This window comes from Salvelinus fontinalis, chromosome 11 (genome assembly GCF_029448725.1).
Source record: "Salvelinus fontinalis isolate EN_2023a chromosome 11, ASM2944872v1, whole genome shotgun sequence".
NCBI lineage: Eukaryota > Metazoa > Chordata > Actinopteri > Salmoniformes > Salmonidae > Salvelinus > Salvelinus fontinalis.
In genome coordinates, this window is record NC_074675.1 from 2,307,132 (window position 1) to 2,334,631 (window position 27,500).

General features: G+C 49.6%; 1 protein-coding gene across 1 annotated transcript in view; it reads left to right on the forward strand.

Annotated features, from left to right (window-relative positions):
- The first annotated feature begins 15,240 nt into the window (after positions 1–15,240).
- Positions 15,241–27,500, forward strand: part of LOC129864882 (ELKS/Rab6-interacting/CAST family member 1-like) — a 169,715-nt gene continuing 157,455 nt past the window's right edge. Inside the window, exons 1-2 of the mRNA XM_055937181.1 lie at positions 15,241–15,382; positions 23,322–23,462. Of these exons, the coding sequence (XP_055793156.1) occupies positions 15,287–15,382; positions 23,322–23,462 (237 nt within the window). The 5' untranslated portion in view covers positions 15,241–15,286. The remainder of the gene's footprint in view (positions 15,383–23,321; positions 23,463–27,500) is intronic.

Genomic DNA, 27,500 nt, shown 5'->3' on the forward strand with positions numbered 1-27,500 from the left:
CNGGGTAAAAGAGAGAAACTATACTTTTTTTTTCTCTGTGTGATCGGAGGAAGTTTCTGGAAGTTTCCAATAAATCAGATTTCCATATTTCTCCATCCCCTCCGCCTCCTCCTCTTCTGCCGCCTCTTTCTCCTCCTCGTCCTCTCCTCTCCTCCTCCTCCTTTTTCCATCTTCTCCGCCTCCTCCTCTTCTGCCGCCTCTTTCTCCTCCTCGTCCTCTCCTCTCCTCCTCCTTGTCCTCTCCTCCCCTCCTCTCCCCCTCCTCCTTCTCCTCTTCGTCCTCTCCTCCTCCTCCTCCTCCTTTTTCCATCTCCTCCGCCTCCTCCTCTTCTGCCGCCTCCTCCTTCCCCTCCTCTCCCTCTCCTCCTCCTCGTCCTCTCCTCCCCTCCCTCTCCTCCTCCTCATCCTCCCCTCCCTCTCCTCCTCCTCCTCCTCCTCCTCCTCCTCCTCCTCCTCCTCCTCCTCCTCTCCCTCTCCTCCCTTCCCCTCCCCTCCTCTCCCTCTCCTCCTCCTCCTCCTTGTCCTCTCCTCCTCCTCCTCCTCGTCCTCTCCTCCTGCTGTGTGTGGTGGGTGCAGCAGACACAAAGCCTGGCAGCGTGCCACCTACCTGTCAGGGCTCACCCATTCATGTGCCAGTCAGACCAACCCTCATTTGCATCGCTGAGCAGGGTCTGCTTTCTCTATCCATCACCCCATCCTTATCCCCTCCCTCCTCCACCCTTTCCCTCCTTACCCCCTCCCTCCTCACCCCTCCTTATCCCCTCCCACCTTACCCCTCCTTACCCACACCTTATCACCTCTCTCATCACCCCTCTTTACCCCTTCACTCCTCACCACCTCCTTATCCCCTCCTTTGTATAAGGAGGTCAGGACTGATGGAGGAGAGGAGAGGGAGAGGAGGAGAGAGGAGGAGAGGGAGAGGAGTGGAGGAGAGGGAGAGGAGAGGGAGAGTAGGAGAGTAGGGAATAGGGTGGGGAGAGAAGGGGGCAGGAGGAGAGGGACAGGAGGAGAGGGAGAGGGACAGGAGGAGAGGGAGAGGAGGAGAGGGAGAGGAGTGGAGGAGAGGGAGAGGAGGAGAGGGAGAGGAGGAGAGTAGGGGATAGGGTGGGGAGAGAAGGGGGCAGGAGGAGAGGGACACGAGGAGAGGCGAGGGAGAGGAGGAGAGGGAGAGGTGTGGAGGAGAGGGAGAGGAGGAGAGGAGAGAGGAGGAGAGGGAGAGGAGTGGAGGAGAGGGAGAGGAGTGGAGGAGAGGGAGAGGAGGAGAGTAGGGGATAGGATGGGGAGAGAAGGGGGCAGGAGGAGAGGGAAAGGAGGAGAGGCGAGGGAGAGGAGGAAAGGGAGAGGAGGAGAGGGAGAGGAGGGGTTAGGAGAGGGAGAGGAGGGGTTAGGAGAGGAGAGGCACATCAGTAAGTTAAACAAAACACCCTTTAATAATTCACGCTACCCCCCCTCTCCTCCCTCCATTCCTTCTTTCCTTTCTTCCCCCCCCCCCCCCCCCCCGCCCCCCCCCCCCCCCCCCCCCCCCCCCCCCCCCCCCCCAAACACATCCCTTTAAATATCCCATCCCCAGGATGGCTCAGCCAGGAAGCTCTTTCTGTCTTCTCTTGTCTCTGGAATATTCTACTACATGTGGATGAAACCAGAGCAGAGAGCTGGTAGAGGGTTGGTAGGGGAGAGGAGGGAGATAAGAGAAGAGGGATAGAGGAGAGGAGAGGAGAGGAGAGGAGGGAGATAAGAGAAGAGGGATAGAGGAGAGGAGAGGAGAGGAGAGGAGAGGAGGGAGATAAGAGAAGAGGGATAGAGGAGAGGAGAGGAGAGGAGGGAGATAAGAGGAGAGGGATAGAGGAGAGGAGAGGAGGGAGGGAGAGGAGGGAGATAAGAGGAGAGGGATAGAGGAGAGGAGAGGAGGGAGTGGGATAGAGGAGAGGAGAGGCGGGAGATGAGGGATAGAGGAGAGGAGAGGAGAGGAGAGGAGAGGAGAGGAGAGGAGTGAGATAAGAGGAGAGGGATAGAGGAGAGGAGAGGAGGGAGTGGGATAGAGGAGAGGAGAGAGTAAGATGAGAGCGACAATCTGATAGTATTTGGGGATCTTTCCTGTGCAGTTCCTGACAGCCGTCTATTGTCCTCATCCTGTGTTCCACAGTTGAAAACCAGAAAGAGAAAGAGAAAGATGGGAGAAAGAATGAGGAAGGAAAGAGAGAGGATCAGAGAGGGAAGAGGGAGAGAGAGAATGGATTAGGAGAGAGAGAGCGCCACACAGTCAGAGAGAGAGAGAGGGAAGAGGGAGAGAGAGAATGGATTAGGAGAGAGAGAGAGAGAGAGAGGGAAGAGGGAGAGAGAGAATGGATTAGGAGAGAGAGAGAGAGCACCACACAGTCAGAGAGAGAGAGAGAGAGAGAGCGCCACATAGTCAGAGAGAGAGAGAGAGAGAGAGCGAGCAAGCATTGCTATTGAGAAAAGCTGTGCGCACACTGCCCACAAAATGAGCTGCACTTCCTAACCTCCTGCCCAATGTATGCCCTTATTAAAGACACATATGTTTTTCAGTGTAGATACTCTACATACTGCAGACCACAGAGAGTTTGGCAGGAAGGACTAAGATAACATCCTGTTGTTAGTAAGGGAAGGGTTATTTGGGAAGAACAACACAGGGTCATCTTGTGAAGTGGTCATTGATTAGCAGAAGTGATTGTAGGGATGTTGTCTGTAGCTGCCTGATGCAGAATGGGTGGACTATGTTGGAGACAGCTGCTGTGTGTTGAGAGGCGGGACCGGAACACCAACTAACTGGAGACAACTTCATACAATATCCAGGATTAAAATGTCAGTGTGTGTCTCAGTGTGTGTGTCAGTGTGTGTGTCTCAGTGTGTGTCTCAGTGTGTGTGTCTGAGTGTGTGTGTCTGAGTGTGTGTGTCTGAGTGTGTGTCTCAGTGTGTGTGTCTCAGTGTGTGTCTCAGTGTGTGTGTCTCAGTGTGTGTGTCTCAGTGTGTGTGTCTGAGTGTGTGTGTCTCAGTGTGTGTCTCAGTGTGTGTGTCTCAGTGTGTGTGTCTGAGTGTGTGTGTCTCGGTGTGTGTGTCTGAGTGTGTGTCTCAGTGTGTGTGTCTCAGTGTGTGTCTCAGTGTGTGTGTCTGAGTGTGTGTGTCTCAGTGTGTGTGTCTGAGTGTGTGTGTCTGAGTGTGTGTGTCTCGGTGTGTGTGTCTGAGTGTGTGTGTCTCGGTGTGTGTCTCAGTGTGTGTGTCTGAGTGTGTGTGTCTGAGTGTGTGTGTCTGAGTGTGTGTCTCAGTGTGTGTGTCTGAGTGTGTGTCTGAGTGTGTGTGTCTCAGTGTGTGTGTCTCGGTGTGTGTGTCTGAGTGTGTGTGTCTCAGTGTGTGTCTCAGTGTGTGTGTCTGAGTGTGTGTCTGAGTGTGTGTCTGAGTGTGTGTGTCTCGGTGTGTGTCTCAGTGTGTGTCTCAGTGTGTGTCTCGGTGTGTGTCTCAGTGTGTGTCTCGGTGTGTGTCTCGGTGTGTGTCTCAGTGTGTGTCTCAGTGTGTGTCTCGGTGTGTGTCTCAGTGTGTGTCTCAGTGTGTGTCTCGGTGTGTGTGTCTGAGTGTGTGTCTCAGTGTGTGTGTCTCAGTGTGTGTGTCTCGGTGTGTGTGTCTGAGTGTGTGTGTCTCGGTGTGTGTGTCTCAGTGTGTGTGTCTGAGTGTGTGTGTCTCGGTGTGTGTGTCTGAGTGTGTGTGTCTCAGTGTGTGTGTCTCAGTGTGTGTCTGGTGTGTGTGTCTCGGTGTGTGTGTCTGAGTGTGTGTGTCTCGGTGTGTGTGTCTCAGTGTGTGTGTCTCAGTGTGTGTCTCAGTGTGTGTGTCTCAGTGTGTGTGTCTCAGTGTGTGTGTCTGAGTGTGTGTGTCTGGTGTGTGTGTCTCGGTGTGTGTGTCTGAGTGTGTGTGTCTCGGTGTGTGTGTCTCAGTGTGTGTGTGTCTGGTGTGTGTCTCGGTGTGTGTGTCTCGGTGTGTGTGTCTCGGTGTGTGTGTCTGAGTGTGTGTGTCTCGGTGTGTGTGTCTCAGTGTGTGTGTGTCTGGTGTGTGTCTCGGTGTGTGTGTCTCGGTGTGTGTCTCAGTGTGTGTGTCTGGTGTGTGTCTCGGTGTGTGTGTCTCAGTGTGTGTGTCTGAGTGTGTGTGTCTGGTGTGTGTGTCTCGGTGTGTGTGTCTGAGTGTGTGTGTCTCAGTGTGTGTGTGTCTGGTGTGTGTCTCGGTGTGTGTATCTGGTGTGTGTGTCTGGTGTGTGTCTCAGTGTGTGTGTCTGGTGTGTGTCTCGGTGTGTGTTTCTCGGTGTGTGTCTCGGTGTGTGTGTCTCGGTGTGTGTGTCTGGTGTGTGTGTCTGGTATGTGTGTCTGGTGTGTGTCTCAGTGTGTGTCTCAGTGTGTGTGTCTGGTGTGTGTGTCTGGTGTGTGTGTCTCGGTGTGTGTGTCTGGTGTGTGTGTCTGGTGTGTGTGTCTGGTGTGTCTGTCTAGTGTGTGTCTCAGTGTGTGTGTCTCGGTGTGTGTCTGGTGTGTGTGTCTCGGTGTGTGTGTCTGGTGTGTGTGTCTGGTGTGTCTGTCTAGTGTGTGTCTCAGTGTGTGTGTCTCGGTGTGTGTGTCTGGTGTGTGTGTCTGGTGTGTGTGTCTCGGTGTGTGTGTCTGGTGTGTGTGTCTGGTGTGTCTGTCTAGTGTGTGTCTCAGTGTGTGTGTGTCTCGGTGTGTGTGTCTGGTGTGTGTGTCTCGGTGTGTGTGTCTCAGTGTGTGTGTCTCAGTGTGTGTGTCTGGTGTGTGTGTCTGGTGTGTGTGTCTGGTGTGTGTGTCTCAGTGTGTGTCTCAGTGTGTGTGTCTGGTGTGTGTGTCTGGTGTGTGTGTCTCGGTGTGTGTGTCTGGTGTGTGTGTCTGGTGTGTCTGTCTAGTGTGTGTCTCAGTGTGTGTGTCTCGGTGTGTGTGTCTGGTGTGTGTGTCTGGTGTGTGTGTCTCGGTGTGTGTGTCTGGTGTGTGTGTCTCGGTGTGTGTGTCTCGGTGTGTGTGTCTCAGTGTGTGTGTCTCGGTGTGTGTGTCTGGTGTGTGTGTCTCAGTGTGTGTGTCTGGTGTGTGTGTGTGTGTCTCGGTGTGTGTGTCTGGTGTGTGTGTGTCTGGTGTGTGTGTGTGTCTGGTGTGTGTGTGTGTCTGGTGTGGTGTGTCTGGTGTGTGTGTGTCTGGTGTGTGTGTGTCTGGTGTGTGTGTGTCTGGTGTGTGTGTGTCTCGGTGTGTGTGTCTGGTGTGTGTGTGTCTGGTGTGGTGTGTGTGTCGGGTGTGTTTGTGTCTGGTGTGTGTGTCTGGTGTGTGTGTGTCTGGTGTGTGTGTGTCTGGTGTGTGTGTGTCTGGTGTGTGTGTGTGTGTGTCTGGTGTGTGTGTGTGTCTGGTGTGTGTGTGTGTGTGTGTGTGTGTGTGTCTGGTGTGGTGTGTGTTATCCAGGGCCCTAATGAGACAGTGTTACACCACAGCCAGTCTGAAGAAGCAGACTGGATCAAAGGAACAGTCTCTCTGAATGTCAAGTGGGTTGGAGGGTTCAGACAAGTCTGCACAGGAGTGTGTGTGTGTGTGTGTGTGTGTGTGTGTGTGTGTGTGTGTGTGTGTGTGTGTGTGTGTGTGTGTGTGTGTGTGTGTGTGTGTGTTTTCTAATGTACCTCCATACATTTCAAGGTGTCTATTTCTACCTTTGTCTGTGTACATATTGGTGTGTGTTTTATATCCTGACTTCTGGCAGGTTGTCAATCAGGCTGTCAGGTAGACTGGTGATTAATGAGCCAGTGGAAGTTCTCTAGGTCTCAGAGTCAGTCCACCATGTGCATGAAAACAAGGTGTCTTTCATTGAATGACAACAAAGACTTTACTGAAGAATCACTACTGAAGAATCTCTGCTGAAGAATCACTGCTGAAGAATCACTACTGAAGAATCTCTGCTGAAGAATCACTACTGAAGAATCTCTGCTGAAGAATCACTGCTGAAGAATCACTACTGAAGAATCTCTGCTGAAGAATCACTGCTGAAGAATCACTACTGAAGAATCACTACTGAAGAATCCCTGCTGAAGAATCACTACTGAAGAATCCCTGCTGAAGAATCCCTGCTGAAGAATCACTACTGAAGAATCCCTACTGAAGAATCCCTACTGAAGAATCCCTGCTGAAGAATCTCTGCTGAAGAATCTCTGCTGAAGAATCACTACTGAAGAATCCCTACTGAAGAATCACTACTGAAGACTCCCTGCTGAAGAATCACTACTGAAGAATCCCTGCTGAAGAATCACTACTGAAGAATCACTACTGAAGAATCCCTGCTGAAGAATCCCTGCTGAAGAATCACTACTGAAGAATCCCTACTGAAGAATCCCTACTGAAGAATCCCTGCTGAAGAATCTCTGCTGAAGAATCTCTGCTGAAGAATCACTACTGAAGAATCACTACTGAAGACTCCCTGCTGAAGACTCCCTGCTGAAGAATCACTACTGAAGAATCACTACTGAAGAATCCCTGCTGAAGAATCACCAACTTCGGCTTGCTTCAGAAAGAACATAAACATCAAACAATGACGTCATAATATATCTACAAGAGAGAGACAGAGAGAGACAGAGACAGAGACAGAGACAGAGACAGAGACAGAGACAGAGACAGAGAGAGACAGAGAGAGACAGAGAGAGACAGAGAGAGACAGAGAGAGACAGAGACACACAGAGAGACAGAGACACACAGAGACACACAGAGAGACACAGAGAGACACAGAGAGACACAGAGAGACACAGAGAGACAGAGACACAGACAGAGAGACACAGAGAGACACAGACAGAGAGACACAGAGAGACACAGAGAGACACAGAGAGACACAGAGAGACAGAGAGAGACACAGAGAGACAGAGAGAGACAGAGAGAGACAGAGAGAGACAGAGATCAATAGGACATGACTCAACCCTGTTAGAGACCAGATCAAACCAACAGTTTACAGTGTGAGACCCCATTACCAAGACAGCCCTTTTCTCACCTATGAAACCGTTCAACTATTCACTTTAAAACACCTCTACTGACTATCAGCATCACAGACCAGGGACCAATCCCAAATGGCACCCTATATCCTTTATAGTGGACTACTTTTGACCAGAGCCCTATGGCACTTTAGTGCACTACGTAGGGAATAGGGTGCCATTTGGGATGGATTTTAGGACATCTGTCTAAACATGTCTGAACATTATTTAAAACAATAAACCGGCCAAACCCTGGTTTTGTTTCTTCTTGGGAAGCAGCTGTAGTTGAAATGCACCAGGGCAGAAAAATTCATTATCAAATTTCTTCTCACTTTTTCCACTCAAGTTATTTTCATTTGTTTTTCTTCTGCGAAACCTTTGGGCCAAAACATTCAGCGGTTTAATTAAATTCATACTGTAAGTCGACACAATTGTGTATTTTCTTACGATGTCGACCATGAACTCTCATTGTTGGCTACGTTGCAGGTTATTATTGTTGGATTGGTTTTTTAAGGGGATGTTTAGAAGAAAAAAACATAATTTTTAATTATTAAGATGAACAACAGCTAAAGATGATTCTGGACTGACAGAGAGGAGGATAGGAGATAAAGACAGAGCGAGAGGGGAGGAAAGGAGATAAAGACTGAGAGGGAGAGGAGGATAGGAGATAAAGACAGAGGGAGAGGGGAGGATAGGAGATAAAGACAGAGGGAGAGGAGGATAGGAGATAAAGACTGAGAGGGAGAGGGGAGGAGGATAGGAGATAAAGACTGAGAGGGAGAGGGGAGGATAGGAGATAAAGACTGAGAGGGAGAGGGGAGGATAGGAGATAAAGACTGAGAGGGAGAGGAGGATAGGAGATAAAGACTGAGAGGGGAGGAGGAGGGAGATAAAGACTGAGAGGGAAAGGGGAGGAGGATAGAAGATAAAGACAGAGGGAGAGGGGAGGATAGGAGATAAAGACTGAGAGGGAGAGGAGGATAGGAGATAAAGACTGAGAGGGAGAGAGGAGGATAGTAGATAAAGACTGAGAAGGAGAGGAGGATAGGAGATAAAGACTGAGAGGGAGAGGGGGGGGAGGATAGGAGATAAAGACTGAGAGGGAGAGGGGAGGATAGGAGATAAAGACTGAGAGGGAGAGGAGGATAGGAGATAAAGACTGAGAGGGAGAGGGGAGGATAGGAGATAAAGAAAGAGGGGAGGAGGATAGGAGATACAGACTGAGAGGGAGAGGGGAGGAGGATAGGAGATAAAGACTGAGAGGGAGAGGGGAGGATAGGAGATAAAGACTGAGAGGGAGAGGAGGATAGGAGATAAAGACTGAGAGGGGAGGATGATAGGAGATAAAGACTGAGAGGGAGAAGGGAGGATAGGAGATAAAGACTGAGAGGGAGAGGAGGATAGGAGATAAAGACTGAGAGGGGAGGAGGATAGGAGATAAAGACTGAGAGGGAGAGGGGAGGAGGATAGGAGATAAAGACAGAGGGAGAGGGGAGGATAGGAGATAAAGACTGAGAGGGAGAGGAGGATAGGAGATAAAGACAGAGGGAGAGGGGGGGATAGGAGATAAAGACAGAGGGAGAGGAGGATAGGAGATAAAGACTGAGAGGGAGAGGAGAATAGGAGATAAAGACAGAGGGAGAGGGGGGATAGGAGATAAAGACAGAGGGGAGGAGGATAGGAGATAAAGACTGAGAGGGAGAGGGGAGGAGGATAGGAGATAAAGACTGAGAGGGAGAGGGGAGGATAGGAGATAAAGACTGAGAGGGAGAGGGGAGGATAGGAGATAAAGACTGAGAGGGAGAGGAGGATAGGAGATAAAGACTGAGAGGGGAGGAGGATAGGAGATAAAGACTGAGAGGGAGAGGGGAGGAGGATAGGAGATAAAGACAGAGGGAGAGGGGGGGATAGGAGATAAAGACTGAGAGGGAGAGGAGGATAGGAGATAAAGACTGAGAGGGAGAGGGGAGGATAGTAGATAAAGACTGAGAAGGAGAGAAGGATAGGAGATAAAGACTGAGAGGGAGAGGGGAGGATAGGAGATAAAGACTGAGAGGGAGAGGGGAGGATAGGAGATAAAGACTGATAGGGAGAGGAGGATAGGAGATAAAGACTGAGAGGGAGAGGGGAGGATAGGAGATAAAGAAAGAGGGGAGGAGGATAGGAGATAAAGACTGAGAGGGAGAGGGGAGGAGGATAGGAGATAAAGACTGAGAGGGAGAGGGGAGGATAGGAGATAAAGACTGAGAGGGAGAGGGGAGGATAGGAGATAAAGACTGAGAGGGAGAGGGGAGGATAGGAGATAAAGACTGAGAGGGAGAGGAGGATAGGAGATAAAGACTGAGAGGGGAGGAGGATAGGAGATAAAGACTGAGAGGGAGAGGGGGGGGAGGATAGGAGATAAAGACTGAGAGGGAGAGGGGGGGATATGAGATTAAGACTGAGAGGGAGAGGGGAGGATAGGAGATAAAGACTGAGAGGGAGAGGAGGATAGGAGATAAAGACTGAGAGGGAGAGGGGAGGATATGAGATAAAGACTGATAGGGAGAGGAGGATAGGAGATAAAGACTGAGAGGGAGAGGGGAGGATAGGAGATAAAGAAAGAGGGGAGGAGGATAGGAGATAAAGACTGAGAGGGAGAGGGGAGGAGGATAGGAGATAAAGACTGAGAGGGAGAGGGGAGGATAGGAGATAAAGACTGAGAGGGAGAGGAGGATAGGAGATAAAGACTGAGAGGGGAGGATGATAGGAGATAAAGACTGAGAGGGAGAGGGGAGGATAGGAGATAAAGACTGAGAGGGAGAGGAGGATAGGAGATAAAGACTGAGAGGGGAGGAGGATAGGAGATAAAGACTGAGAGGGAGAGGGGAGGAGGATAGGAGATAAAGACAGAGGGAGAGGGGAGGAGGATAGGAGATAAAGACTGAGAGGGAGAGGAGGATAGGAGATAAAGACTGAGAGGGAGAGGGGAGGATAGGAGATAAAGACTGAGAGGGAGAGGGGGGGATAGGAGATAAAGACAGAGGGAGAGGGGAGGAGGATAGGAGATAAAGACTGAGAGGGAGTGGGGAGGATAGGAGATTAAGACTGAGAGGGAGAGGGGGGAGGATAGGAGATAAAGACTGAGAGGGAGAGGGGGGAGGATAGGAGATAAAGACTGAGAGGGAGAGGAGGTTAGGAGATAAAGACTGAGAGGGAGAGGGGAGGATAGGAGATAAAGACTGAGAAGGAGAGGAGGATATGAGATAAAGACTGAGAGGGAGAGGAGAGGAGGATAGGAGATAAAGACTGAGATGGAGAGGGGGGGGGATATGAGATAAAGACTGAGAGGGAGAGGAGGACAGGAGATAAAGACTGAGAGGGAGAGGGGAGGATAGGAGATAAATACTGAGAGGGAGAGGAGGATAGGAGATAAAGACTGAGAGGGGAGGAGGATAGGAGATATAGACTGAGAGGGAGAGGGGAGGAGGATAGGAGATAAAGACTGAGGGAGAGGGGAGGATAGGAGATAAAGACTGAGAGGGAGAGGGGAGGATAGGAGATAAAGACTGAGAAGGAGAGGAGGATAGGAGATAAAGACTGAGAGGGAGAGGGGAGGATAGGAGATAAAGACTGAGAGGGAGAGGGGGGGATAGGAGATAAAGACTGAGAGGGAGAGGGGAGGATAGAAGATAAAGACTGAGAGGGAGAGGAGGATAGGAGATAAAGACTGAGAGGGAGAGGGGAGGATAGGAGATAAAGACTGAGAGGGAGACGGGGGGGTAGGAGATAAAGACTGAGAGGGAGAGGGGGGGAGGATAGTAGATAAAGACTGAGAGGGAGAGGGGGGAGGATATGAGATTAAGACTGAGAGGGAGAGGAGGATAGGAGATAAAGACTGAGAGGGAGAGGGGAGGATAGGAGATAAAGACTGAGAGGGAGAGGGGGGGATAGGAGATAAAGACTGAGAGGGAGAGGGGAGGATAGGAGATAAAGACTGAGAGGGAAAGGAGGATAGGAGATAAAGACTGAGAGGGAGAGGGGAGGATAGGAGATAAAGACTGAGAGGGAGTGGGGGGGAGGATAGGAGATAAAGACTGAGAGGGAGAGGGGGGGAGGATAGGAGATAAAGACTGAGAGGGAGAGGAGAGGATAGGAGATAAAGACTGATAGGGAGAGGGGAGGAGGATAGGAGATAAAGACCTAGAGGGAGAGGGGAGGAGGATAGAGATAAAGACTGAGAGAGAGAGGGGAGGATAGGAGATAAAGACTGAGAGGGAGAGGAGGATAGGAGATAAAGACTGAGAGGGAGAGGGGAGGATAGGAGATAAAGACTGAGAGGGAGAGGGGAGTATAGGAGATAAAGACTGAGAGGGAGAGGAGGGTAGGAGATAAAGACTGAGAGGGAGAGGGGAGGAGGATAGGAGATAAAGACTGAGAGGGAGAGGGGAGGATAGGAGATAAAGACTGAGAGGGAGAGGGGAGGATAGGAGATAAAGACTGAGAGGGAGAGGGGGGGAGGATAGGAGATAAAGACTGAGAGGGAGAGGGGAGGAGGATAGGAGATAAAGACTGAGAGGGAGTGGGGAGGATAGGAGATAAAGACTGAGGGGGGGAGGATAGGAGATAAAGGGGTTAGGGGTTAGGGGCGCTGCGGGGTTAGAGGTTAGCCTCGGGGTTAGGGGTTAGGGGTGCTGCGGGGTTAGGGGTTAGGGGTGCTGCGGGGCTAGGGGCGCTGCGGGGTTAGGGGTTAGGGGTTAGGGGTGCTGCGGGGCTAGTGGTTAGGGGTTAGGGGTGCTGCGGGGCTAGGGGCGCTGCGGGGTTAGGGGTTAGGGGTGCTGCAGGGTTAGGGGTTAGGGGCGCTGCGGGGTTAGGGGTTAGGGGTTAGGGGTGCTGCGAGGTTAGGGGCGCTGCGGGGTTAGGGGTTAGGGGCGCTGCGGGGTTAGGGGCGCCGCGGGGTTAGGGGCGCTGCGGGGTTAGGGGTGCTGCGAGGTTAGGGGTGCTGCGGGGTTAGGGGTTAGGGGTGCTGCGGGGTTAGGGGCGCTGCGGGGTTAGGGGTTAGGGGTGCTGCGAGGTTAGGGGCGCTGCGGGGTTAGGGGTTAGGGGTGCTGCGGGGTTAGGGGTTAGGGGTGCTGCGGGGTTAGGGGTTAGGGGCGCCGCGGGGTTAGGGGTTAGGGGTGCTGCGAGGTTAGGGGGTGTTGCGGGGTTAGGGGTGCCGCGGGGTTAGGGGTTAGGGGTGCTGCGGGGTTAGGGGTGCTGCGGGGTTAGGGGTTAGCGGTTAGGGTCGCTGCGGGGTTAGGGGTTAGGGGTGCTGCGGGGTTAGGGGTTAGGGGCGCTGCGGGGTTAGGGGTTAGGGGCGCTGCGGGGTTAGGGGCGTTGCGGGGTTAGGGGTGCCGCGGGGTTAGGGGGGACCTTCAGGCTGATTTGGAGTGGATCATACACCAGCCTTCCCTCCAGCCTTCTGATTGGATGAGCCAGGGGACAGCTCATTGCCATGGTTACCAACTTTGACCTGACTTTGACAGATAAGAACAGAGATGAAGTCAACAAACTGCCTCAGAGAAACAAAACACGTTCATATTTAGACGCTGAATAATGCATTTTATATTTGTGATTAACCGCAATTAACTATATTTATGGTGTGATTAGTTTTTGTACTTTGGTTCTCACCCCCTCAATCATTATTTCAACAGAGAGAGTCATAGAGAGAGTTAATGGGAGAGGGAAAGAGAGGGGAGGGAGAGAGAGAATTGGAGAGAGAATGGGAGGGGAGAGAGAGAATGGGAGAGGGGAATAGAGGGGAGGGAGAGAGAGAACGGGAGGGGAGGGAGAGAAAGAATGGGAGAGGGAAAGAGAGGGGAGGGAGAGAGAATGGGAGAGGGGAATAGAGGGGAGTGAGAGAGAGAACGGGAGAGAGAAAGGGAGGGGAGGGAGAGAGAGAATGGGAGAGAGAAAGGGAGGGGAGGGAGAGAGGACATTCACATTCATACGTGAGGTGATATATTGACACACACTTATGTCAAACGCGATAGACAGAATATTGCAGGTATTAATCAAATCAGTCTGTGTTTAATTAAATGTGAAATAGGAGAAAGAAACAGACAGTCTCTTCATTGAGCTGTCTCTGATGATGAATGGATGTGTGTGTGTGTGTGTGTGTGTGTGTGTGTGTGTGTGTGTGTGTGTGTGTGTGTGTGTGTGTGTGTGTGTGTGTGTGTGTGTGTGTGTGTGTGTGTGTGTGTGTGTGTGTGTGTGTGTGTGTGTGTGTGTGTGTGTAAGAGAGGGAGAGAATGATTAAGTGTGTGTGTGTGTTGTGAGCTCTCTCACATACCCATGCCATGTATCAACCTCTCAGCTCCAGGTACTAAAGCCACCTTTCACAGACAGATAAGAAAAGTTGACAATGCAAATTAAACACTGTTTTATTCACCCATCAATTTTTTGTGTAAATAATTTATTCAGTTTACTGGTAAACGTTTCCAGTAATATACCTTCCCTTTGCAACGCTATTCAGGAAACATCGCTTTGCGCTGGAAAATCTCAATGGCCACAGTGTGTTCTGTCTGTTCTGTTCTGTCTGTTCTGTCTGTTCTGTTCCGTCTTTTCTGCTGTGTCTGTTCTGTCTGTTATATTCTGTCTGTTCTGTCTGTTCTGTCTGTTCTGTTCCATCTGTTCTGCCGTGTCTGTTCTGTCTGTTATATTCTGTCTGTTCTGTTCTGTTGTGTTCTGTCTGTTCTGTTGTGTTCTGTCTGTTGTATTGTGTTCTGTCTGTTATATTCTGTCTGTTCTGTTCTGTCTGTTCTGTTGTGTTCTGTCTGTTCTGTTCTGTCTGTTATATTCTGTCTGTTCTGTTCTGTCTGTTGTGTTGTGTCTGTTCTGTTCTGTTCTGTTCTGTTGTGTTCTGTCTGTTGTATTGTGTTCTGTCTGTTCTGTTCTGTCTGTTATATTCTGTCTGTTCTGTTCTGTTCTGTTGTGTTATGTTCTGTTGTGTTCTGTTATATTCTGTCTGTTCTGTTCTGTTGTGTTGTGTTCTGTCTGTTGTATTGTGTTCTGTCTGTTCTGTTGTGTTCTGTTGTGTTGTGTTCTGTTCTGTCTGTTCTGTTGTGTTCTGTTGTGTTCTGTTCTGTTGTGTTCTGTCTGTTGTATTGTGTTCTGTCTGTTCTGTTGTGTTATGTTGTGTTCTGTCTGTTCTGTTCTGTCTGTTGTATTGTGTTCTGTTCTGTCTGTTATGTTGTGTTCTGTCTGTTGTATTGTGTTCTGTTCTGTTGTGTTATGTTGTGTTCTGTCTGTTGTATTGTGTTCTGTTCTGTCTGTTCTGTTGTGTTCTGTTGTGTTGTGTCTGTTCTGTTCTGTCTGTTGTATTGTGTTCTGTTCTGTCTGTTCTGTTGTGTTCTGTCTGTTGTATTGTGTTCTGTCTGTTCTGTTGTGTTCTGTCTGTTCTGTTCTGTTGTGTTCTGTCTGTTGTATTGTGTTCTGTCTGTTCTGTTCTGTTCTGTCTGTTGTATTCTGTTCTGTCTGTTCTGTTGTGTTCTGTCTGTTCTGTTCTGTTCTGTTGTGTTCTGTCTGTTGTATTGTGTTCTGTCTGTTCTGTTCTGTTCTGTCTGTTGTATTGTGTTCTGTTCTGTCTGTTCTGTTCTGTTCTGTCTGTTGTATTGTGTTCTGTTCTGTCTGTTCTGTTGTGTTCTGTCTGTTGTATTGTGTTCTGTCTGTTCTGTTCTGTTCTGTTGTGTTCTGTCTGTTGTATTGTGTTCTGTCTGTTCTGTTGTGTTCTGTCTGTTCTGTTGTGTTCTGTCTGTTTGTTCGTTCTACATTGAACACATGCTTCTCTGTCTTTGTTTGTCGTGTGTGTGTGTGCTTGTGTGTGTGTGTGTGTGTGTGTGTGTGTGTGTGTGTGTGTGTGTGTGTGTGTGTGTGTGTGTGTGTGTGTGTGTGTGTGTGTGTGTGTGTGTGTGTCACTCAAGCAAGAGTATGTGTTTTCTGCTGACTCACAATGCTCTCTCTCCCTCCATCATCCATTCTCCCTTTCTCCCTCTCTCTCTCTCCTTCCCTCATCTGTTCCCCTCCCTCCCTCTCTCCTTCCTCCCCTCCTTCCCTCCCTCTCTTCTTCCTCCCCTCCTTCCCTCCCTCTCTTCTCCTCCATCCCGCTTGCTCCCCCCCTCCCATCACCCCCCTCTTCCTTCCCTTCTCCCCCCCTCCCTTCACACCCCCCCTCCCTTCACCCCCCCCTCCTCCTCCCCTTCCTCCCTCCTTTCCTGTCTCTCCCTCTGTTCAGATTGAGAATCTGCAGGAGCAGCTGAGAGACAAGGAGAACCAGATGAGTAATCTGAAGGACAGAGTCAGGTCCCTCCAGACAGACACCTCCAACACTGACACAGCTCTCACCACCTTGGAGGAAGCCCTGGCTGAGAAGGTATATATTATAGAAACACACATGAGCTTTGGGGCTCCCGAGTGGCACTACAGACACTGGTTCGATCCCGGGCTGTATCACAGCCGGCCGTGATTGGGAGTACCACAGGGTGGCGCACAATTGGCCCAGCTTCGTACAGGTTAGGGAGGGTTTGGCTGTCCAGGTTAGGGAGGGTTTGGCTGTCCAGGTTAGGGAGGGTTTGGCTGTCCAGGTTAGGGAGGGTTTGGCTGTCCAGGTTAGGGAGGGTTTGGCTGTCCAGGTTAGGGAGGGTTTGGCTGTCCAGGTTAGGGAGGGTTTGGCAGGGATAGGCTGTCCAGGTTAGGGAGGGTTTGGCTGTCCAGGTTAGGGAGGGTTTGGCCGTCCAGGTTAGGGAGGGTTTGGCTGTCCAGGTTAGGGAGGGTTTGGCTGTCTAGGTTAGGGAGGGTTTGGCTGTCCAGGTTAGGGAGGGTTAGGGAGGGTTTGGCTGTCCAGGTTAGGGAGGGTTTGGCTGTCCAGGTTAGGGAGGGTTTGGCTGTCTAGGTTAGGGAGGGTTTGGCTGTCTAGGTTAGGGAGGGTTTGGCTGTCCAGGTTAGGGAGGGTTTGGCTGTCCAGGTTAGGGAGGGTTTGGCTGTCCAGGTTAGGGAGGGTTTGGCAGGGAGGGTTAGGGAGGGCTTGGTTAGGGAGGGTTAGGGAGGGTTTGGTTAGGGAGGGTTAGGGAGGGTTTGGTTAGGGAGAGTTAGGGAGGGTTAGGGAGAGTTAGGGAGGGTTTGGGAGGGTAAGGGAGGGTTTGGTTAGGGAGGGTTAGGGAGGGTTTGGTTAGGGAGGGTTAGCGAGGGTTCGGGAGGGTTAGGGAGGGTTCGGGAGGGTTAGGGAGGGTTAGGGAGGGTTCGGGAGGGTTTGGGAGGGTTAGGGAGGGTTCGGCCGTTATTGTAAAATTAGAATTTGTGGTATCTATGAAAATAAAAGCTGTGGTTTAGTTGGTGACTGAGAATGATGCTATAATACACAGCAGTACAGCACTACACTACTACACTACTACACTACTACACTACACTACCACACTACTACACTACACTACCACACTACTACACTACACTACCACACTACTACACTACACTACCACACTACTACACTACCACACTACCACACTACACTACACTACCACACTACCACACTACACTACACTACCACACTACTACACTACACTACCACACTACTACACTACACTACCACACTACTACACTACACTACCACACTACTACACTACACTACCACACTACTACACTACCACACTACCACACTACACTACACTACCACACTACCACACTACACTACACTACCACACTACTACACTACACTACTACACACTACTACACTAGTACACTACTACACTACTACACTACTACACTACTACACTACACTACTAAACTACTACACTACTACACTACTACACTACTACACACTACCACACTACTACACTACTACACTACTACACTACTACACTACACTACCACACTACCACACTACCACACTACTACACTACTACACTACCACACTACTACACTACTACACTACCACACTACCACACTACTACACTACTACACTACACTACACTGCTACACTACACTACCACACTACTACACTACTACACTACTACACTACTACACTAGACACCACTACACTACTACACTAGTACACTACTACACTACTACACTACTACACTACTACACTACTACACTACACTACCACACTACTACACTACTACAATACACTACACTACTACACTACACTACCACACTACTACACTACTACACTACCACACTACTACACTAGTACACTACTACACTAGTACACTAGTACACTACTACACTACTACACTACTACACTACACTACTACACTACTACACTACACTACTACACTACTACACTACCACACTACCACACTACTACACTACTACACTAGTACACCACTACACTACTACACTAGTACACTACTACACTACTACACTACACTACCACGCTACCACGCTACTACACTAGTACACTAGTACACTAGTACACTAGTACACTAGTACACTACTACACTAGTACACTAGTACACTACTACACTACTACACTACACTACCACACTACCACACTACCACACTACTACACTACCACACTACCACACTACTACACTACCACACTACTACACTACCACACTACTACACTACTACACTACCACGCTACCACGCTACTACACTAGTACACTACTACACTACTACACTACCACACTATTACACTACCACACTACTACACTACCACACTACTACACTAGTGGGTCAGGATGGTGCTTGGTGTGTCAGGATGGTGCTTGGTGTAACAGGATGGTGCTTGGTGTGTCAGGATGGTGCTTGGTGTGTGAGGATGGTGCTTGGTGTAACAGGATGGTGCTTGGTGTGTGAGGATGGTGCTTGGTGTGTGAGGATGGTGCTTGGTGTGTCAGGATGATGCTTGGTGTGTCAGGATGGTGCTTGGTGTGTCAGGAGGGTGCTTGGTGTGTCAGGATGGTGCTTGGTGTGTGAGGATGGTGCTTGGTGTGTGAGGATGGTGCTTGGTGTAACAGGATGGTGCTTGGTGTGTGAGGATGGTGCTTGGTGTGTGAGGATGGTGCTTGGTGTGTCAGGATGGTGCTTGGTGTGTCAGGATGGTGCTTGGTGTGTGAGGGTGGTGCTTGGTGTGTGATGGTGGTGCTTGGTGTGTGAGGGTGGTGCTTGGTGTGTCAGGATGGTGCTTGGTGTGTCAGGATGGTGCTTGGTGTGTGAGGATGGTGCTTGGTGTGTGAGGATGGTGCTTGGTGTAACAGGATGGTGCTTGGTGTGTGAGGATGGTGCTTGGTGTGTGAGGATGGTGCTTGGTGTGTCAGGATGATGCTTGGTGTGTCAGGATGGTGCTTGGTGTGTGAGGATGGTGCTTGGTGTGTGAGGATGGTGCTTGGTGTAACAGGATGGTGCTTGGTGTGTGAGGATGGTGCTTGGTGTAACAGGATGGTGCTTGGTGTGTGAGGGTGGTGCTTGGTGTGTGAGGATGGTGCTTGGTGTGTCAGGATGATGCTTGGTGTGTCAGGATGGTGCTTGGTGTGTGAGGATGGTGCTTGGTGTGTGAGGATGGTGCTTGGTGTAACAGGATGGTGCTTGGTGTGTGAGGATGGTGCTTGGTGTAACAGGATGGTGCTTGGTGTGTGAGGGTGGTGCTTGGTGTGTGAGGATGGTGCTTGGTGTGTCAGCATGATGCTTGGTGTGTCAGGATGGTGCTTGGTGTGTCAGGATGGTGCTTGGTGTGTAAGGGTGGTGCTTGGTGTGTGAGGGTGGTGCTTGGTGTGTCAGGATGGTGCTTGGTGTGTCAGGATGGTGCTTGGTGTGTGAGGATGGTGCTTGGTGTGTGAGGATGGTGCTTGGTGTGTGAGGATGGTGCTTGGTGTGTCAGGATGGTGCTTGGTGTGTCAGGATGGTGCTTGGTGTGTCAGGATGGTGCTTGGTGTGTGAGGATGGTGCTTGGTGTGTGAGGATGGTGCTTGGTGTAACAGGATGGTGCTTGGTGTGTGAGGTTGGTGCTTGGTGTAACAGGATGGTGCTTGGTGTGTGAGGATGATGCTTGGTGTGTGAGGATGGTGCTTGGTGTGTCAGGATGGTGCTTGGTGTGTGAGGATGGTGCTTGGTGTGTCAGGATGGTGCTTGGCGTGTCAGGATGGTGCTTGGTGTGTCAGGATGATGCTTGGTGTGTCAGGATGGTGCTTGGTGTGTGAGGATGGTGCTTGGTGTAACAGGATGGTGCTTGGTGTGTGAGGATGGTGCTTGGTGTGTGAGGATGGTGCTTGGTGTGTCAGGATGGTGCTTGGTGTGTGAGGATGGTGCTTGGTGTGTCAGGATGGTGCTTGGTGTGTGAGGATGGTGCTTGGTGTGTGAGTTTTGGCCGGCCAGGGTGTGAAACTGCTCCGAGGCGAGCAGAGCACAATATCTCTCTTTCGAAAGTCGATCTTGCTCTCTCTCTTTCACTCTCTACTTTCTCTCTCTCCCTCCCCTTTTTCTCTCTCTACCCCTCCCCTTTCACTCACTTTTCTCTGTCTCCCTCTCTCTTTTCACCGGACACATCAGGTGGTTCTGTATGTAGAGGCCGAGCTGGGGGCTTGGTTTTAACTTTAACTTTAGTACTGTTAAAATAAAGTGAAGTGTACCCAATTGATGTAAATTATTGGGCCAATAAAGATATTTTTTAAAATAAATAACTATTTTCACCAGAGGTTTCTACACGTCTCCTTTCACAGGCCGTTGACAGTGAGTTTGGGCCGCGGCCAGACGCCCTGCTCTTACAACTGGTGTTGTTTCAGATTATTTCCATCCCTCCTTTCCTCCCTCCATCCCTCCTCTCCTCTCTCCCTCCATCCCTCCTTTCCTCCCCTTCTCTCCTTCCCTCCATCCCACCCTCCTTTCTTCCCCCTCTCTCCGTCCATCCCTCCCTCCTTCCCTCCCTCTCTCTCCTTCCTCCATCCCTCCTTCCCTCCCTCCCTCTCTCTCCTTCCCTTCCTCCATCCCTCCCTCCTCTCACTCCTTCCCTCCATCCCTCCCTCCTTCCCTCCCTCTCTCTCCTTCCCTTCCTCCATTCCTCCCTCCTCCTCAATAGGTTTTAGTTGTTTTCTTTCTCAGGTCAGAAGGTGTGTTATTAGAACAGCTCACACATTATTTCCCTCCCTCCCTCCTTCCTTCCTTCCTTCCTTCCTTCCTTCCTTCCTTCCTTCCTTCCTTCCTTCCTTCCTTCCTTCCTTCCTTCCATCCCTCCTTCCATCCATCCTTTTAGGATTTAGAGTATTTCTTTCTTGAGTCAGAGTTGTGTTATAATGGGTTGTTAGGAGAAGCGCTCACACACGTTATATCTCTGGGTTGTTCTCTCTCTCTCTCTCTCTCTCTCTCTCTCTCTCTCTCTCTCTCTCTCTCTCTCTCTCTCTCTCTCTCTCTCTCTCTCTCTCTCTCTCTCACCCTTTCTCTCTCCCTCTCACTCTCTCTCTCTCACCCTCTCTCTCTCCCTCTCACTCATATTATAATGGTAGGGTGTTCACCTCTGAGAGCCTCTAGCTGAATGCACCAGATTTAGACCTGATTCATTTCAGACAGGTTAGGGTTAGGGGTAGGGTTAGGATTAGGGTCTCCCTGTCTCTCCCTCTCCCTCTCTCAGGTTAGGGTTAGGGTCAGGGTTAGGGTCTCCCTGTCTCTCTCTCTCCCTCTCCCTCTCTCAGGTTAGGGTTAGGGTCAGGGTTAGGGTCTCCCTGTCTCTCTCTCTCCCTCTCCCTCTCTCAGGTTAGGGTTAGGGTCAGGGTTAGGGTTAGGGTCAGGGTTAGGGTTAGGGTCTCCCTGTCTCTCTCTCTCCCTCTCCCTTTCTCAGGTTAGGGTTAGGGTCAGGGTTAGGGTTAGGGTCAGGGTTAGGGTTAGGGTCTCCCTGTCTCTCTCTCTCCCTCTCTCTCTCTCAGGTTAGGGTTAGGGTCAGGGTTAGGGTTAGGGTCAGGGTTAGGGTTAGGGTCTCCCTGTCTCTCTCAGGCCAGAGGTTTTAATAGAGGGGTTCTATGTGAATTCACAGGTTCTGAAAACACAATGTTAAAGGCCTTGCTGCGATGCAGAGCTCGGTTGAGGTCGACACACAAACAAGCAGTGAGATGCACAGAGCCAACCGTTGGTCTTCCAGTACGTGGTGTGTTGTTCTGATTGGCTGTTCAGGTTGAAGACTCTGCCAGACACGGTTCTAGATGTGATATAAGGAGTGTGAGCTTGACTACACTATTAAATGTTACTGAGCTTGTGATTTAGTCAGTGTAGTAAGTTCAAGCGCCAGTTAAACGACGCTGGGCCAATTGTGCACCGCCCCATGGGTCTCCCGGTCGCGGACGGCTGCGACAGAGACTGGACTCTAACCCAGGATCTCTAGTGGCAGAGCTAGCACTGTGATGCAGTGTCTTAGACCACTGAGACAGAGACTGGACTCTAACACAGGATCTCTAGTGGCACAGCTAGCACTGTGATGTAGTGTCTTAGACCACTGAGACAGAGACTGGACTCTAACCCAGGATCTCTAGTGGCACAGCTAGCACTGTGATGCAGTGTCTTAGACCACCGAGACAGAGACTGGACTCTAACACAGGATCTCTAGTGGCACAGCTAGCACTGTGATGGAGTGTCTTAGACCACTGAGACAGAGACTGGACTCTAACCCAGGATCTCTAGTGGCACAGCTAGCACTGCGATGGAGTGTCTTAGACCGCTGAGACAGAGACTGGACTCTAACCCAGGATCTCTAGTGGCACAGCTAGCACTGTGATGCAGTGTCTTAGACCACTGAGACAGAGACTGGACTCTAACCCAGGATCTCTAGTGGCACAGCTAGTACTGTGATGCAGTGTCTTAGACCACTGAGACAGAGACTGGACTCTAACCCAGGATCTCTAGTGGCAGAGCTAGCACTGTGATGCAGTGTCTTAGACCACTGAGACAGAGACTGGACTCTAACCCAGGATCTCTAGTGGCACAGCTAGCACTGCGATGCAGTGTCTTAGACCACTGAGACAGAGACTGGACTCTAACCCAGGATCTCTAGTGGCACAGCTAGCACTGTGATGCAGTGTCTTAGACCACTGAGACAGAGACAGAGACTGGACTCTAACCCAGGATCTCTAGTGGCAGAGCTAGCACTGTGATGCAGTGTCTTAGACCACTGAGACAGAGACTGGACTCTAACCCAGGATCTCTAGTGGCACAGCTAGCACTGCGATGCAGTGTCTTAGACCACTGAGACAGAGACTGGACTCTAACCCAGGATCTCTAGTGGCACAGCTAGCACTGTGATGCAGTGTCTTAGACCACTGAGACAGAGACAGAGACTGGACTCTAACCCAGGATCTCTAGTGGCACAGCTAGCACTGTGATGCAGTGTCTTAGACCACTGAGACAGAGACTGGACTCTAACCCAGGATCTCTAGTGGCACAGCTAGTACTGTGATGCAGTGTCTTAGACCACTGAGACAGAGACTGGACTCTAACCCAGGATCTCTAGTGGCACAGCTAGCACTGTGATGCAGTGTCTTAGACCACTGAGACAGATACTGGACTCTAACCCAGGATCTCTAGTGGCACAGCTAGCACTGTGATGCAGTGTCTTAGACCACTGAGACAGAGACTGGACTCTAACCCAGGATCTCTAGTGGCACAGCTAGCACTGCGATGCAGTGTCTTAGACCACTGAGACAGAGCCTGGACTCTAACCCAGGATCTCTAGTGGCACAGCTAGCACTGCGATGCAGTGTCTTAGACCACTGAGACAGAGACTGGACTCTAACCCAGGATCTCTAGTGGCACAGCTAGCACTGCGATGCAGTGTCTTAGACCACTGAGACAGAGCCTGGACTCTAACCCAGGATCTCTAGTGGCACAGCTAGCACTGCGATGCAGTGTCTTAGACCACTGAGACAGAGACTGGACTCTAACCCAGGATCTCAATTGGCACAGCTAGCACTGTGATGCAGTGTCTTAGACCACTGAGACAGATACTGGACTCTAACCCAGGATCTCTAGTGGCACAGCTAGCACTGTGATGCAGTGTCTTAGACCACTGAGACAGATACTGGACTCTAACCCAGGATCTCTAGTGGCACAGCTAGCACTGTGATGCAGTGTCTTAGACCACTGAGACAGATACTGGACTCTAACCCAGGATCTCTAGTGGCACAGCTAGCACTGTGATGCAGTGTCTTAGACCACTGAGACAGAGACTGGACTCTAACCCAGGATCTCTAGTGGCACAGCTAGCACTGTGATGCAGTGTCTTAGACCACTGCGCCACTCGGGAGGCCCTGACCCCTTGTTCTAACTACTCATTCCTCTACAGGTGAGAATGTGTGACTGTCCCCATGTGTGCATTAACCCTCTGACCCTCTCTGTAGGAGCGGATCATTGAGCGTCTGAAGGAGCAGAGAGACAGAGACGACAGAGAGAAGACAGAAGACATCGAGTCCAACAAGAAAGAACTGAAGGAGCTCAGAGAGAAACTCAGTCTATTGCAGGGAGACCTGTCTGATCGAGAGGTGAGCTACAAGGACCAGACAGGCACCATACTCAGTCTATTGCAGGGAGACCTGTCTGACCAATAGGTGAGCTACAAGGACCAGACAGGCACCATACTCAGTCTATTGCAGGGAGACCTGTCTGATCGAGAGGTGAGCTACGTTGACCAGACAGGCACCATACTCAGTCTATTGCAGGGAGACCTGTCTGATCGAGAGGTGAGCTACAAGGACCAGACAGGCACCATACTCAGTCTATTGCAGGGAGACCTGTCTGACCGAGAGGTGAGCTACAAGGACCAGACAGGCACCATACTCAGTCTATTGCAGGGAGACCTGTCTGACCAATAGATGAGCTACGTTGACCAGACAGGCACCATACTCAGTCTATTGCAGGGAGACCTGTCTGACCAATAGATGAGCTACGTTGACCAGACAGGCACCATACTCAGTCTATTGCAGGGAGACCTGTCTGACCGATAGGTGAGCTACATTGACCAGACAGGGATAACACAATGACCGTACAATCATCGAACCAAGACCATATTCTGACCCCACGATGACCCCACTCAAGCTGCCTGACCTGCAAGGTCACCTTCAATTCCAGCCAGTCATTTTACCTGAAGAAATAGTCCACAGAGTATTAGATTGGATAAGTCACAGACTCCTTGAATGACAGACAGACAGTCCTGCCCAAACATCAGCAATTGACTCTCTCTCTCTGCCTATTGATTGACTGGCTACTGCCCTGTCCTGAGAGTGGCAGGCAGACAGAGCAGAGGAGAATACTGAAGCCATTCCGCGCGTGTGACTGTCTGCCAGGGATAAGGCTTTAGTCTGCAGGCCAGGAGCTGTCAGCCAGTCAGTCAGCCATGGACCACTGCTGATGTTCTCAGTCTGCTGTTTGTGTCAGAGACTCTGAATGAACGGACAGAATGATAAAAGGAGGAGGGGATGGACGTGGGACTTGACTCAGCAAGTGTGTGTGTGTGTGTGTGTGTGTGTGTGTGTGTGTGTGTGTGTGTGTGTGTGTGTGTGTGTGTGTGTGTGTGTGTGTGTGTGTGTGTGTGTGTGTGTGTTCAGGGGTGGGGTGAGGTCTGTGTGCATTGCATGTGTGTGTGTGTGTGTGTGTTTGTGTGTGTGTGTGTGTGTGTGTGTGTGTGTGTGTGTGTGTGTGTGTGTGTGTGTGTGTGTGTGTGTGTGTGTTCTGGGGTGGGGTGAGGTCTGTGTGCATTGCGTGTGTGTGTGTGTGTGTGTGTGTGTGTGTGTGTGTGTGTGTGTGTGTGTGTGTGTTTGTTTGTTTGTTTGTTTGTTTGTTTGTTTGTTTGTTTGTTTGCTTGCTTGCTTGCTTGCTTGCTTGCGTGTGCGTGGTGCGTGCGTGTGTGTGTGTGTGTGAGAGACAGCAAGACAAAAGGCACCTCTGTTGATAGCCTACCTCAAAATGTTATCTTTCTCTCTTGGGGTCCCCCTCTCTTAGACGACCCCTAGTTCCACAGAAACAGGCCCAACATTGAAATGAACCGTCAGTACAGATGTTTGTCACTTGGACACATGCAGGTACACACACAGGAGAGCTGGACACATGCAAGTACACACACAGGAGAGCTGGACACATGCAAGTACACACACAGGAGAGCTGGACACATGCAAGTACACACACAGGAGAGCTGGACACATGCAAGTACACACACAGGAGAGCTAGGCACATGCAAGTACACACACAGGAGAGCTGGACACATGCAAGTACACACACAGGAGAGCTGGACACATGCAAGTACACACACAGGAGAGCTGGACACATGCAAGTACACACACAGGAGAGCTGGACACATGCAAGTACACACACAGGAGAGCTGGACACATGCAGGTACACACACAGGAGAGCTGGACACATGCAAGTACACACACAGGAGAGCTGGACACATGCAAGTACACACACAGGAGAGCTGGACACATGCAAGTACACACACAGGAGAGCTGGACACATGCAAGAACACACACAGGAGAGCTAGGCACATGCAAGAACACACACAGGAGAGCTAGGCACATGCAAGAACACACACAGAGGAGAGAGTACAAGTACACACACAAACACTTCCCTTCTCCAGCTGTATCAACATACTATAACATCCAGCTGTATCACCATACTATAACATCCAGCTGTATCAACATACTATAACATCCAGCTGTATCACCATACTATAACATCCAGCTGTATCACCATACTATAACATCCAGCTGTATCACCATACTATAACATCCAGCTGTATCACCATACTATAACATCCAGCTGTATCAACATACTATAACATCCAGCTGTATCAACATACTATAACATCCAGCTGTATCACCATACTATAACATCCAGCTGTATCACCATACTATAACATCCAGCTGTATCACCATACTATAACATCCAGCTGTATCAACATACTATAACATCCAGCTGTATCACCATACTATAACATCCAGCTGTATCACCATACTATAACATCCAGCTGTATCACCATACTATAACATCCAGCTGTATCACCATACTATAACATCCAGCTGTATCAACATACTATAACATCCAGCTGTATCAACATACTATAACATCCAGCTGTATCACCATACTATAACATCCAGCTGTATCACCATACTATAACATCCAGCTGTATCACCATACTATAACATCCAGCTGTATCAACATACTATAACATCCAGCTGTATCACCATACTATAACATCCAGCTGTATCACCATACTATAACATCCAGCTGTATCACCATACTATAACATCCAGCTGTATCACCATACTATAACATCCAGCTGTATCAACATACTATAACATCCAGCTGTATCAACATACTATAACATCCAGCTGTATCACCATACTATAACATCCAGCTGTATCACCATACTATAACATCCAGCTGTATCAACATACTATAACATCCAGCTGTATCACCATACTATAACATCCAGCTGTATCAACATACTATAACATCCAGCTGTATCACCATACTATAACATCCAGCTGTATCACCATACTATAACATCCAGCTGTATCACCATACTATAACATCCAGCTGTATCACCATACTATAACATCCAGCTGTATCAACATACTATAACATCCAGCTGTATCACCATACTATAACATCCAGCTGTATCAACATACTATAACATCCAGCTGTATCACCATACTATAACATCCAGCTGTATCACCATACTATAACATCCAGCTGTATCAACATACTATAACATCCAGCTGTATCACCATACTATAACATCCAGCTGTATCAACATACTATAACATCCAGCTGTATCAACATACTATAACATCCAGCTGTATCAACATACTATAACATCCAGCTGTATCAACATACTATAACATCCAGCTGTATCAACATACTATAACATCCAGCTGTATCAACATACTATAACATCCAGCTGTATCAACATACTATAACATCCAGCTGTATCAACATACTATAACATCCAGCTGTATCAACATACTATACTATAACATCCAGCTGTATCAACATACTATAACATCCAGCTGTATCAACATACTATACTATAACATCCAGCTGTACCAACATACTATAACATCCAGCTGTATCAACATACTATAACATCCAGCTGTATCAACATACTATAACATCCAGCTGTATCAACATACTATAACATCCAGCTGTATCAACATACTATAACATCCAGCTGTATCAACATACTATAACATCCAGCTGTACCAACATACTATAACATCCAGCTGTATCAACATACTATAACATCCAGCTGTATCAACATACTATAACATCCAGCTGTATCAACATACTATAACATCCAGCTGTATCAACATACTATAACATCCAGCTGTATCAACATACTATAACATCCAGCTGTATCAACATACTATAACATCCAGCTGTATCAACATACTATAACATCCAGCTGTACCAACATACTATAACATCCAGCTGTATCAACATACTATAACATCCAGCTGTACCAACATACTATAACATCCAGCTGTACCAACATACTATAACATCCAGCTGTACCAACATACTAT